At 25.7% G+C, this 14,205-nt stretch overlaps 1 protein-coding gene across 1 annotated transcript in view; it reads left to right on the forward strand.

The window, feature by feature from the left end:
• Positions 1-10,569, forward strand: part of LOC126908147 (uncharacterized) — a 31,275-nt gene extending 20,706 nt beyond the window's left edge. The window contains exons 3-6 of the mRNA XM_050690054.1: positions 8,054-8,198; positions 9,169-9,350; positions 9,950-10,061; positions 10,129-10,569. Coding sequence (XP_050546011.1) covers positions 8,156-8,198; positions 9,169-9,350; positions 9,950-10,061; positions 10,129-10,373 — 582 coding nt within the window. The 5' untranslated portion in view covers positions 8,054-8,155 and the 3' untranslated portion in view covers positions 10,374-10,569. The remainder of the gene's footprint in view (positions 1-8,053; positions 8,199-9,168; positions 9,351-9,949; positions 10,062-10,128) is intronic.
• The last annotated feature ends 3,636 nt before the right edge of the window (positions 10,570-14,205 follow it).

Consider the following 14,205-nt stretch of genomic DNA (forward strand, 5'->3'; position numbering starts at 1 on the left):
GTAGCTTTTGGAATAAAACACCAATTTTTTTAAAATTAAACACTATCTAAAGATTTGCATCGAAGCGTTTATTTTTGATAGTGATTTTAATCACTGTCAGATATCATTATACTTGATCCAACTATACCACGTCACCACTGTGCCGCGACCCCCCTGTGCTGGGTTTTATTATGGTGAAACTGATTATTTTTAGTCGAAAAATTATTATTAGATTAGAGGGTTTCCTTAACTCTCACTTTTTTTTACTTTTCTATTTTTTTTTTCCTTTTCTTATTGGTATATTATATTAGTATAAAAATAAAACACCCACGTTTCACCAGCATCTATCATTATAAAATGTTAATAACTTTCAAATTATTTGTCAAAATATTGTTATCAACTAGTAATTTTCTTAATTAGTTCATTATACATTGTTGAGGATGTTGCACCCGCTCGCGTAAGGGATATTAAAAAAAAAAAGAAAGGTAATACACCACTTGTAATTCTCAGGTTTAAAAGGCGTCGAGCCGTATATTGAAAATTTCTATTACACAAGTATAAAGTACAGACACAGGCGGAAGACAAAAAAAAACAAATATATATTTCTCTGCACGTGTAGAATGTTCGTAACTGCGGTGAACTGCACGGTCTTTGTGGTCGGTAAAAAGAAACAACGATATTAGTGTCACGAACATGACTGACTTCAAGTCTTATTGCGGCGAGTATTCGACGCCAAGCATTTATTGGACTTTACACCACGATGATAACGCGTGTGTATAACGGTCCGGTTTACAGTGTAGCGATGGCTGAGAAGGAGCTGACACGACCGCGGGGTGTCAAACGGGTGACAACGCCGTGTCAATATTAAATAATTAATTAGCTTATTTAATATATTATAATTTAATAAAATAAAGTTTAAAAACTAAAATTTATGTCAAAATAAATAAATATATTTATATTTAAAACACTAAAATTCCATCACTTTCAATAAATAAAAAAACTTAAAAAAATTTGGAGTAAAAATTATTAAAAAAACTGAAAGAACTTGACAGTTATCAAAGATAACTAATCCGACAAATTTTTTTTTAATTTTTAACAATTTTCCAAAACATCTGCAATTGTATAACTAGTACTAAATTAAATCTTTTTAATGTTGTTTCAATCAAAGAAAGTTCTAAGGACTACTTTTTAATAAGTAATTTGTTAAAACTTGTAAAAATTCCATTAAAACTTTTCAATTGTTTTATTTCATGCTCAACTGCTGCATCGATTATTTATATGATAGTGATTATCACCCCGGGCCAATATTTGAAGGGACACAAAAATTAAAAAATTATAAAAATATTTCAACAATGTGAATAAAATGATTGGACTATCTAACTTTAAATTTTCCTCATAAAAATTAACATTTATTTTACATGATTTGAGGAACGGCTGAGAAAGAATTGGGGGTTTTCGATTTACCTTAAATAAAAATTAATTATAAATTTTTTAACTAAAGAGTAAATTAAAAAAATTATTCATTAGCATTTATTTTTTTTTTGATATGTAGGACATACATGATGTGTAAATCATTAAACATATTAAATATTATAAATAACACTATATATAGCCAAATTAGGCCATTTTATTAAAAAACTTACTTTTAGATAAAAATATTTTAACAAATACATAAAAGGTGTTTTTATAAATACGATAAAATTATGAAATATGAAAAAAAAANGTTTTTATAAATACGATAAAATTATGAAGTATGAAAAAAAATTGTCATTTATACACTTTACACAAAATAGTAACAATAAAATTAATATAAAAATTGGATCTATTGCTTTATTATTCTATACTTAGATTTTTAATTCTAAATAATTGGGTTAATATATATTGACTTACTTCGTATTTTAATTTTAAAATGTTCAGTGACGTTCAAAAATGACCAACGTCCTTTTTTATGATTGTATTTTAGACTTTTGAATTTTCAGAAAGATAAATAAATAAGTTTTAAACGCAAAAATTTATATAGGTGTTGCACTAATATATACGACACTACAAGGTCGCAACTATTTAAAAAAGATAAATTCGACAAGAGAATTCGGAATTCTATAATGAACTTGTAGCTTAAAAAAACCGGCTAACTCGCTGACTTTCTAGCGGCGTACAAGCAGAACTAACTCTCCTTGTATTGTTTATAATTATCCCAATATTGAGATATTGTCGTCAGTAATATAATGATACAAATAATATAAAATACAGATTATAAATTTTTTATTGATAAATATAAGATGCGTAATGCAAAGCATTGGACATATTTCGACACATCAAAGCTAAAATACTTATTAGACAATAGTGATGAAGATGATCATATTTTATTTTGTAAACTTAACACTTAAGTAATTAAATTAATTTTGTAAAAGTTTAAAATATTTTTTAAAAGAATAATAATTTTTAGTTATGACTTGAAGCAATAAAAAAGTATAAACAGCATTTATAATTTATTTTATTAAAAACCAAAACACAGAAACTATGATAGTATTATCAAAAAAAACACAAATTCATCTATTTAATAGAACAAATTTATAATTATTAAGTCTCATATAAAAAAAAAACTTATTTCTACATAATAAAAAGTAATTTGAAAATATTTGATTATCGTTATGAGATAACTATCTGATATGGTTGGTATATTATAGTCTGATTTTTACAACAAAAGTAACTTAATTTGAATATAATAAAAATTGATTACTTGTGGCTAATTAATTAAGTAAAATTAAAACTATATTGAAAATATTATTAATTTAAAAACTAAAAAATATTAAAAATAGTAAACTCAAAAGCCACAAAAAATTACTGAAAAGTAACATTGGTAACATTGTTTCCGAAACACGTATCCGCGTGTTTCGGAAACAATTATAATTATCAACCCTAAACACATACTTACTGTTAGATACACATCACAAGAGGGCGTTTTTTCTCAGATTTTGCTGTGACTGATAGCGCCACTCGCGCTGCCACCACCGGTTGTGCGAGAAATTCATTGCGTTGGATGAATACGTACGCGATCGTTGTACGACATCGAGTTACCGTTGGTCTTCTTTTATGATTTTGCGTCTGTCGTCACCATCCTAACTCGTTTTGTTTATGCTTTTACGGTGCTTGCGAGCACGTAATTGTTAAAGACACTATATATCGCCCTTGCGATTGTCGCACCCTTGTGCGTTATTTTTATCGCCCTTGCGATCCGCGCATTGAGAATTAAATTCGTACACCTTGAAGTACTATTCGCACCAAAGTCTGTTCTGCCTCGCACAATTGTCACGCCAACAACTTCATTCGCATTTTATCCACATCAAACCAGTCATCATTAGTATCGTATAAGTAGTTTTTTAATCATACTGTTTATCTAATTTTTATTTTTATTAATTGTTTATTTGACGCATTGTGGTATTAGCATTAAGGACCCCCCTACCCACATTGATATATATAATATTTTAGTTTATGTTAAAATACATTTTATTGTTTTATATTCTTTCAATACATTTACTCATTTATACAGTCCACTCCCCAATTCTTTCTCCTGCATGATATAAATACTCCAGAAACGAACAGTAACTAACCCGCATATTATAACCGGGCGTTCCGTTCAAACATTTACACTTCGACTAGAAAAAAACTCCCTTATATACTCCTAGTGACCTTATCACCTCGTGACATCATCACTANTACACCTCAACTAGAAAAAAACTCCCTTATATACTCCTAGTGACCTTATCACCTCGTGACGTCATCACTAACAAGTAATATTACCACATAATATTTAATTTGAAATTATAATAAATCAATTAAAAATTAAAAAAATGGCGAAATCATTTAAATATTGAATTTAATTTTTGAATATTATTATTTTTCGATATTGTTTAAATTAGGTACGATATCAATATACAAAAATATATCGTTGACTAACACTATATAATGATATAAATAAAAATTCGATATGCTTAGTGGTGGATGCAAACATCCCCCAAAATTCGCTAATAAGTAGTGTCAATAGCATAGCAAAATATTTAAATGAGAGTGGCTTATATTGAAGTAATTTTTTGTAATTATGAAGATTTTTAAACTTAGATATAAGTTTTAAAGATTCAATAAGAGAACTTTGCTCTTTAATCTCTCAGATACGCCAATAGTAAGGTTATAGTTATTTTAAGCGGAGTAGAGAAATGTTACAAATAATTACAACGTGTTAAACGAATATTTGGTCAAAACGTATTCAAAAAATAAAAAATATATGGTATTAATAAACTTAAAATATCATTAAACATAATATTACAAATAATGTAAAATGAAAATTATTTTTAAATGATAAATTTTAAAAAAATTCTATTTAAGAAAAATATATTTATTATGCCTTTTTAAATGGATGCAGTAAATTATTTCTAAAACCCAATTTATCATAAAATTGTAGTNTTGTGCATCTTTGTTATAGGATTATACAAGATGTCTCACCAGATTTTAACATCTTTTATAACATTTGATTCAGTGAATACTTGCGTTAGTTTTATTTTTTAATAATTTTTACAGTTTTAGACTAACAAGTAAGTTAAAAATATATTTTTAACGTAAAAACTGTGAAAACCATTAAAAAAAATTAACGCAAAATATTCACTAGATCAATAGTTATGAAAGATGTCAAAACCTGGTAGGATAACTATTTATTAATGTTGAACTATTTTTCATTTTAGAAGAGAAACCACCAATCCAAAAACAAATTAAAGTTAAAATATTTATCTATAAAATGTTATGTTATATGCATTAAAATAGATAAACAATATTTATCTTGTTTTTAAGATGTTATGACCAAAATATTCATAATATGAATATTTGTATATATATTATATTTAATATATTACATCTGATGAACTGATTTTAACTTTTTGTGTTATATCTCAGAAAACTATGATAATATTTAGACATAAGAATTTTTAGACGTTTGTTAAGGTCAAATATTAATCTGTGTTATTCCCTTGCCTCTTACGTATAATATATACAACAGTAAAGGTTATACCCACACGTGCTCAAAATATATATGAAATTTTCTAAAAAGTTGTCATAAGTGTTATAATATTTTTTTATTTACTAGTTTTTAAGAAATATTAATATTATAATTTTTTTAGAATAAAAAAATAAAGAAATCTTTTTTGTAGGTCAATCACTTTTTAAAAAATGATGTATTTGAGATTTCAAATAATTCTGTCTTTTGTAAGTAAAAATAAATCCATAAATTATTATTATTATACATCTGCTTTGTTTTATAAAAAAACTATTTTAATATAAATACATACAATATATAATTTTACATTTACGAAAATTTATCAAAATTACGATTGTTGAAAATGTCAGTTTTTTATTTGTTTAGCGATTTCAAATGACTATAACTATCTGAAGAATACATAGATAAATTTGAAATTATAATTGACACTTTTATTAATATTAAAGATCCGTGGATCGTTTAATATTAATAAATAACAACAGATAATTTAAAAAACAAAACCGAAAAGACAAACGCAATTAATTATAATGTTCGCATAATATCGAGGCACTTTCGATGTTGTCGGCGACGCGGTGTCTGACATGGTCCTCGGACATCAAAACTAGCAACGTTGATAGCGATGGTGCCTTCAATAATTGATAAAGTTTCCATCGTTCTTCGTAAATGGGGGATATCCCCAAAAAATTTACAAATTTAAAAATCGGTAATTTTCGTCATTTTGTCAGCTTTTTTTCTTAGAAATGCCATAATTTGGGGATTCCAAATGATAACTTTCCAAAAAAAACTTAAACTAAACTGTATAAAACTACGACAACAGGTACATACTATATATTTTGAATAAAAAACGACCGAACAACACGGACCGCTGATAAGGCGTCCTAACAGCTGATAGCGCACAAACACTATCAGCTGACCACTCCCAACCAGTGCAGCTCTCACACTTGGCGCGAACAATTATATTAATCTAATTGACATAGCATAGAAAGATAAACTTATTTAATTATATTTACTATTTTTAATTCGAGAAAAATAACTTCGAACTAGCTTGAATCGCTAATTTTTATCCACCAAACAATAGCAACGTACGGTTTCCGAGTTAGTAACATTTGTGTCTTTCACGCTTGAGAACTTAGTTCAAACCCGCCCATGGCAAAGTAGAAATTTCTTATTCATATAAAAATTATTTTACTATGTGGTTTTTTTTTTTTGTGATTATCATTTATTTTCTCAGCTATCATTTGACCAATTTTTTTAGCGATACGTCAAATTATCACAACTATTATCTAGCTAAAGATATTACCCTCCAATGTTGAAAAAAAATCCCTTTTATCAAATATCAAAATTGCTCTACCAGCTATCTCCATACAGACAATTAAAATCATTAGTTTATAATATTTTTAAAGTATTCATTGGCAAATTAGGTTTGATATAATAATAGATTTCTACTACAAAATTAAATAATTATATAATTATATAATTTACTTAGAAATTTATTAATTTTTTAACTCTATTTGTGTGTGCTACTACCAGTATATAATATTCCAAATTTTGTTGTAACATAATTCTATATAAATCATTTCTAAAAAAATGGTTTTTAATTTCACCAGAATGTAATAATCGATTTTTACAATTATAATGAAATTTTATAATATGCTCAATTAATTAGATTTTTTTAACAACATTTTAATTGGTTTTTTAAGTTAAAGTTGATCATTAAAATTAATTCAACGCTACATATTTCAATTGTATAATCTTTTTAAACACCAAAAGTTACATAGAAATGATTACTATGATTTACATTTAAGTGATCGATTACAGTAAAAATGGAAAACAATAATGAGCTTTTCTGATAAATTTACTCTAAATAGTAATTGCAAAAAGTCCTGACTGCATATTTATCTTAACCATACCTAATACCTAATAATATCTTTTTAATTCTCATAAAATTTCCTATTTAATGATGTCAATTTCAAACTTGCAAGTTAAGTTAAATGTTATGGTAACAAATTCAACTTTTTTTTTATTATAAACTTTCACAAAAATCAACTTTAATGGACCAAAACAATTGGTTAAAGATGTCATTTTGTACTGATTATTTATAACATATTACAAATCCAAACCGGTAATAATTTAAAAACAAATTTTTTATTTTAGTTATTACTTTATATGTAATTTGTAATAATATCAAAACTTAGAAGTGATAAAAAAAGTCTAATTTTAGATTTGAAAACAGCGCGAAAAGTTGATTTAGAAAAGTATATTTTTGCTTCTGGTGAAAATTCCTTGTAGTTCAGTGTATTTATTCATATGTAACAAACATTTTTTATTGAAAAGTATTTCATTAAGCCTTTTTAATTTTTATACGCAGTAAAAGTAAATAAATATACAATTACTTTATAATTTTTATAATATCTCCGTAAAAACTACAATATTAAATTATTGAATATTAATTTCATACTATATTTAATTACTATAATTTGTATTTATTCATATACTATACTTTTAAATCATAGAACAACTAATCAGTATATAAATAAGGAAATAGGAGTTATTGTTGGTTTTGTAATTATCCACCAATTTCTTAGAATTAAACACTATCTACAGATTTGCATCGAAGCGTTTCTTATGATAGTGATTTTGATTATTGTCAGATATCATCTATACTTGTCCCAACTATGCCACGGCAATACTGTACCGCGACCCCATTGTGCTACAGTTTTTAAATTTATGATAATGTTTTAGAACCACTGATTATATAAGACCTGTATCAAATCAAAGCTTTTAAAAAATAACCTTATGATTAAAAAAAAAATCTCTTAATGTTATGAAATTTTTTTACTAAGAAGTAACAAACGTATATAGGAGGCTCAACTCAAAAAAAATAAATCCTCAAAAAAAAAAAATCTACTATAATATCTTTGAGCACATTCCTTTTCAAGCTTTTTGTGATAGTAATATTAACCACTGTTAAATTTTAAACAATATCGATTCGATTGTCCATGATCCATGCTGTACTGTCTTTTTTTATAGGGATTAATATATCCAGCATTAGCAGTAATTACATTTGATCAAGTTATAAGTTATTTGTCATCCACTAATTTACCACATGCACAATTTAAATTCCAAAATTGCATGGCTAATTTAAACATAAATGATTTTGAACAGATAAATAATGGTAAGACATTACAATAACATTGAAATTCTTATGTACTAAAAATAATTCAATATACGTAGTTCATCAAATTAATAAATAAAGATTATTTTTTTTAATTGGCAATAATATCAATTGAGCCACTATAATTTTACAAAAAAAAAAAAATTACAAATAATCCTAAAATTCATTTCAAAGCCTTAATAAAAGCCTAATACAAATTCCAAACATCTTTGCAACATTATAACCTAATTAGTTTTGTAAAATATGTCAATTATTCTAATAAATATAGTAAAAAATTGGAAGCATCATGAAAATAGTACTCTAGTATTGTTATATTAAAAAAAAACTAACCATAATTATTATATAAATGTGTTAATTTTACTTGAATAAATTTATGAATAATTATAATAATTTTTTATTTAAAAAAATATCATTTAGCCACCAAGTACTCTTTTTCTATATTATCGAATGACATTGTTTTATGATCAACTAAATTCTTCTGCCAAAATAAAAATAAACGAAAAAAGTCAATTTATTTAGCATCACTTTTATTTTTATGTAATTTTTGTATTTTATAGTTGCATTTATTTATTTTAAATAGTATTTTTGTGAACTGCCTTTTTGCTGCCTAATTGTAATTGTGTAATTTAATAGTATATAATATATACTATATATTAATCGTGAGAACGGAAGTCCCTTTGTCTTGTGTATAAAGAATCAACTAGGCAAGTATCTAGTCCTTCTAGAACATTCGATGCTGAGTCTATTTTAATGCATTTTGCTATTATAGTATTGATTATTATTTCGTTTGAGTCATAAAGTCAATTATAAGTGTAAATATATGTATAAATATAATAAATAGCAATTAATATTTATACGCATTATCTCTTCATTTTGTCTACCGTACCAATCCAGTCACAACATTATTAATTTTTAAATGCATTATTCAGATGTATAATTTATTTATCAATATTAATTTGTAATTTTACAGACGAAATTAATACATTTTTAAATACATTGAGTGATAATATCATTTCCCGTCGAATTTATCCAGAAGAAATGAGTCAAGAATTTATTGAATTTTTTAAATTAGATAAATTTATTATTAAAGATAAGTTAAATGAATGTTTTAAAATATTCCAGTCAAATTTGTTTGCAATAAAAAAACCCAAGGTACAAAATAAAATTTTAATATTTATAATATTTAAATGTTTTTAGGTATTTCTAACAATTCAAAAAAAAAAAATTACATTTTAGAAATTCATTATCTTGCAAATTGACAAGAATATAAATGTATACTTCATATTATTTCATCAAGATATTTTTACATAAATAATTATTAAAGTAAAAATATCTAGTTAATTATAATTAAAAAAAACATTTTGTGATTTTTTTTCTGAATCATAAAATTATATTATTTATCAATATAAAATTATAAGTCCATTTTAACTTAACTGTAATTCATTTAAATTTGTTATTATTCCAAAAGATTTCGCTAAATTACAATATAAAAATATGACAACTATAAAGACATTTATTTTATATTGATTCGCTAATACATCTTTTTTGTTATATTATTAAATTTAAATTAATTTTATAAGCAAAAAAAGCGTAGTAAAGATTTAAGGTTTACAATTTTACTCACATACCCGTAGGAATTTAATATTATCAGTTTTCTCATTCATACCACATATTCATCAAATTACGATATAAATATTTACATTGTATTGGTCTTTTTAATATGTCTTCTTAATTATAAAAAACGCCTTTAGTATGAGAATAGTGACGATTTGGAATCAGTGCTACGATCGCGTATTTATCAAGCATGTAAAATTCTGCAAGACTGTAAAAATAAGTATGGAATAAATAAATCATCAGATATGAGTAATTAAACTTTAAACACTGACTTTTCAATATAAATGAATTAGCTAATAGCTTTATTATGTTTTAGATCATTACGAGACAGTACCAAATGATTACTTAAAAGAATTTCAAAAATGTACAATCGAAAAAATAACTAAAATTGTTTCTGGTGAACTTACTCCTTATGTCGGCATTCTTGGTTTTAATTACTACCATTTTTCATACAACGAAAATCCTTTTATAATGCATTGTTGTGTTGTTTATTACACATATTTGGTGACAGATGATTCAACTTTAAATCAAAATTTGGGAACTAGTGATAGAACTCAATGAATTCCTAGGGAAATTTATGGTATCCGAACTTCCATCTATCAATTTTTTTAATGTATTAGAAATGTTTTTAACGATTTTTGACATCAGTCATAATTATTATTTTCAAATCAAAATTTAATAATGATCATTATATATGAGTGTATTATTTTTCAATTTATTACTTTAATTATAAATATTTACAGTATGTATAATAAAATTTAATAAATTAAAAATTAACGCGTTAGATTATTATTTTTGAGAAGGAAGTTTCACAGGTGAAACCGATATATTTTGTAACATTATTATGAACTTTTCAAAATCTTAATAATATATTGTTATCCGATGAATGAGGTACATTATCGCTGACAGCCGTCGACAATAATATCATATTGATATTAATAATGAAATTTCATTCGCTAATTCGAGATTTGTTATCATTTCAATTTTTAAAATATCTCTTGTTTTCTTAGAGTCTCCTTTGAATTACAAAGATGTTTCGATTGCCAATTAAATATGAAAATAAACATATAAAAGGTTATGCAATGTGATCATTACATATGTCAATGACCGATGGATAGTATTGGTGTATCTCTAACTACAGTGGGCATTTAACCATCCGCTGTGTTCATGGCCACCGGAAATTCGTTAATACCGCTCACTCCTAACTCCTTAGTTGGGTTGTACGGCCAACCAAAAGGTCCATGTGGCTACCGTAGATCACTGATGACAAGATAAGATTTGTAGACTTCCTTGCAGTTTATTCACAACAAAACAAATACGAGCATACAATTGCTGTGAGGTTGTTAGTCAACTTCTTCTAGCACACTGCCTTCGATCCGCTGGTTCTGTCCTTTATATCACACCGAACACCCCACTTACGTGAACGTAAAACGCTCCTTAGTCGCTAGATGGTAGTAGATGGTGACACAGTATAAGGGAAACACACGAACACCGTGTTAAGTATAAACTGTAGGATCAGTTTATTTTTAATTCTAAATATAACAATATTATTCTAGCGATCCCTAGGGTGATCTTGGAAGCTGAGGCTTTTAATTCTAATTGGTTAATTAAAATGAATGCCCTGCGTGTTACTTAATAATCTTTACAATAAGTAGATTTTATCCCATAATTAACTGGTCATTTTGTAATTTAAATGAGAGAACCCTGTTTTGGTGATCTTGTATATTCATATAATGTGACATATATGTACAAATGATAACATAATATTATATGTTAATATTATAAGTAATAATATAATATTACAGAAAGATGACGTGTGGTAAGCAGATTTAGTATACATGAAAAAATATTTGACAACAAATAAATATTTTACATTTATTTTAATGATTATCGATGTTTATACAAAATATGCATGGGCTGTGCCTTTAAGAAATAAATTTGGTTCAGAGGTAATGTCTGCTTTTAAAAATGTTTCGATCAATAGATATCCAAAGAACTTACAAAAATTTTCAATCGCTCATGAAGAAGAAAAATATAAACCATTATTCAACCTACTCTACAATGAAAGCGGATGTTGTGGAACAATTTAATAGAACGCTAAAAGAAAAATGGTGGAAAAAATTTACCTTCATCATACAATTGGATAAACATTATAGCGGATTTAATAACAAATTACAATAATAGAAAACATAGAGCCATAGAATCAATTCTTAATATAGCATACCATGATCCTGGAAATGTCAGCTTTAAACTGCTACGTAATTTAAAATACAATAAAAAGTACAATATTTGAGATAAAGTTCATCTGAGTAAGCATAAAGCAATATTTTCAAAAGGATATATACAGAATTAGACATCAGAATTCTATACAACCGCAAAAATTCGTACTACAAAACCTATCGTGTACGAACTTGACATAAGTGTAAAGTAGTAAACTTTTAAATCCGATTGATCAAAATAATGGAATGTTCCAACTGCAAGTTTACTTTTGAATAAAAGTTGATAAGACCTATAATTATGTGGTCGTGGAACTTCAACTTAAATAGTTATAAATCATCGGTTATTTTAACCATAGTATTGCCCATGATAACATGCTTATCTTTCACATACTTTAAACCATATAGAGGGTCCATTTCTAACAACCGTTTTGAAAAATCATCTTGCTGCATGCTGTTGGAAAACGAGAGTTTTTTTTTTAAACAAGTGGTTCATGATAAACCGAACATCTGTATGTACTAATGACGTAATAATAATAATGTTAATAAAAGACGATAAAAAGAAATATGAATTTAAAATTTTATTATCGCTTTGTATTTAAAGAATTATATTTTTGATTCATAGAATTTTGTAAGATAAATTTACTTTGAAAGACAAGAATATATAAAACGTTCATATATAACGAAATTTACTTATTTAACTAAATACTTACAATTATATTATTTTGAGCTTCAATATTTGGTCAACTATTCAGGTAACTATGATATAAAAATATTTTACATACATCACAAACTAGGATAACATTATACTTTTGATTATTTTTAATATTATTTAATTATTATTTTTATAAAATAAAAATAAAATTTTTTTTAATTTTTCAACATTTTAAAATATCCTGTTTTTGACAATTTTATTATAAAACATTTTAACAGATCGATGGAATATTTAGACTTATTGACTTACAATGCATCGGATACATTTTATTTTATGCTGAGCCTAAATAAAAGTCCACTAAAACAATTATTTAGTAGTTTATAACTAAGTTCTTAATTATTTTTAAAAAAGCCCTATGTGTAATATTACCAGGGTTGTTAAAAAAAATAGTTTTTTTTTAAAAAAAAGCTCAGTGGGTAGTGGGTTTTTTCGAAAAAAAACTATCAAGTGAAATAATGAAGAATAATATTCATTTATAAATATTGTATAAGCGACTTTGAAGGGTCCCAAGTTTGTGCAAATTCGTCTTAGGATTATACATACGTAGTACCGTAGAAATATATTACACAATCCTAATATCTCCAATAATGTAACCTCGGTAACAACGCATTATTAATTTCTATAATCAACTAATAAAAGTTTATACTGACTAATGGCGTGTTTGGAATAACTAAACAAAATTTATAAATGAATATAAATCCGGGCGCTAATATGAATTGTACAACATCTTAAGATATCTTCAATATTTGGCAATTTTATATGGTAATACTTCGAGGGATGATAACAAAAAAAAAGAAAACAAATACCTTGTGAGACTCAAAAATTTGTATTTTTATGGCATGTTTAAGATAAGCATTACAGGTGTATAATTATACAGAGCGAATAGTTAGTATTTTGAAGTTATCAGCACTATAATAATGACTGAAGTTGAGTTGTGGTCTCTTTATTCTTAAATAATTATAAAAGCTGTGCAATTTGGGTAAAAAAAAGGAATTAAAAATTTTTTACAAAAACACTAAAATATAAATAAAAGGAAAATATAGTTTAAATAATTTTAAAATTCCTATAATAGTATAATTTAATTGTTTTGATGGAGTAAAACAATACAATTATATAATAAGTTAAACGATATAGGCAATGGCGCACAGAAAAGTATGCATTTGTCATTAACCGAAATGAATGAAGTTTTAGGTGCAACTTACCCATTCGACGTCCGGTTTACGACCAACTCACGACCCTCAAGTAGAGGTGATACCGCTTTCTCACAACTCGATAACAATGTAGATCTTATTTTCTTCAATAACAACCACGTAGATAACTAATTTCGTACACAAAAATGTTAGTTTTAAACAATTTTAGAGGCCTATTCAACTGTCTTAAAGATATTGTATTTAATTTATTGGTTGTATTGAACCACGAGCTAATTATTTTATGGTATAATATTGTAGAATAATTTAAAACA

The sequence above is a fragment of the Daktulosphaira vitifoliae genome, unplaced genomic scaffold, assembly GCF_025091365.1.
Source record: "Daktulosphaira vitifoliae isolate Bord-2020 unplaced genomic scaffold, ASM2509136v1 Scaffold_5, whole genome shotgun sequence".
NCBI classification, from domain to species: domain Eukaryota; kingdom Metazoa; phylum Arthropoda; class Insecta; order Hemiptera; family Phylloxeridae; genus Daktulosphaira; species Daktulosphaira vitifoliae.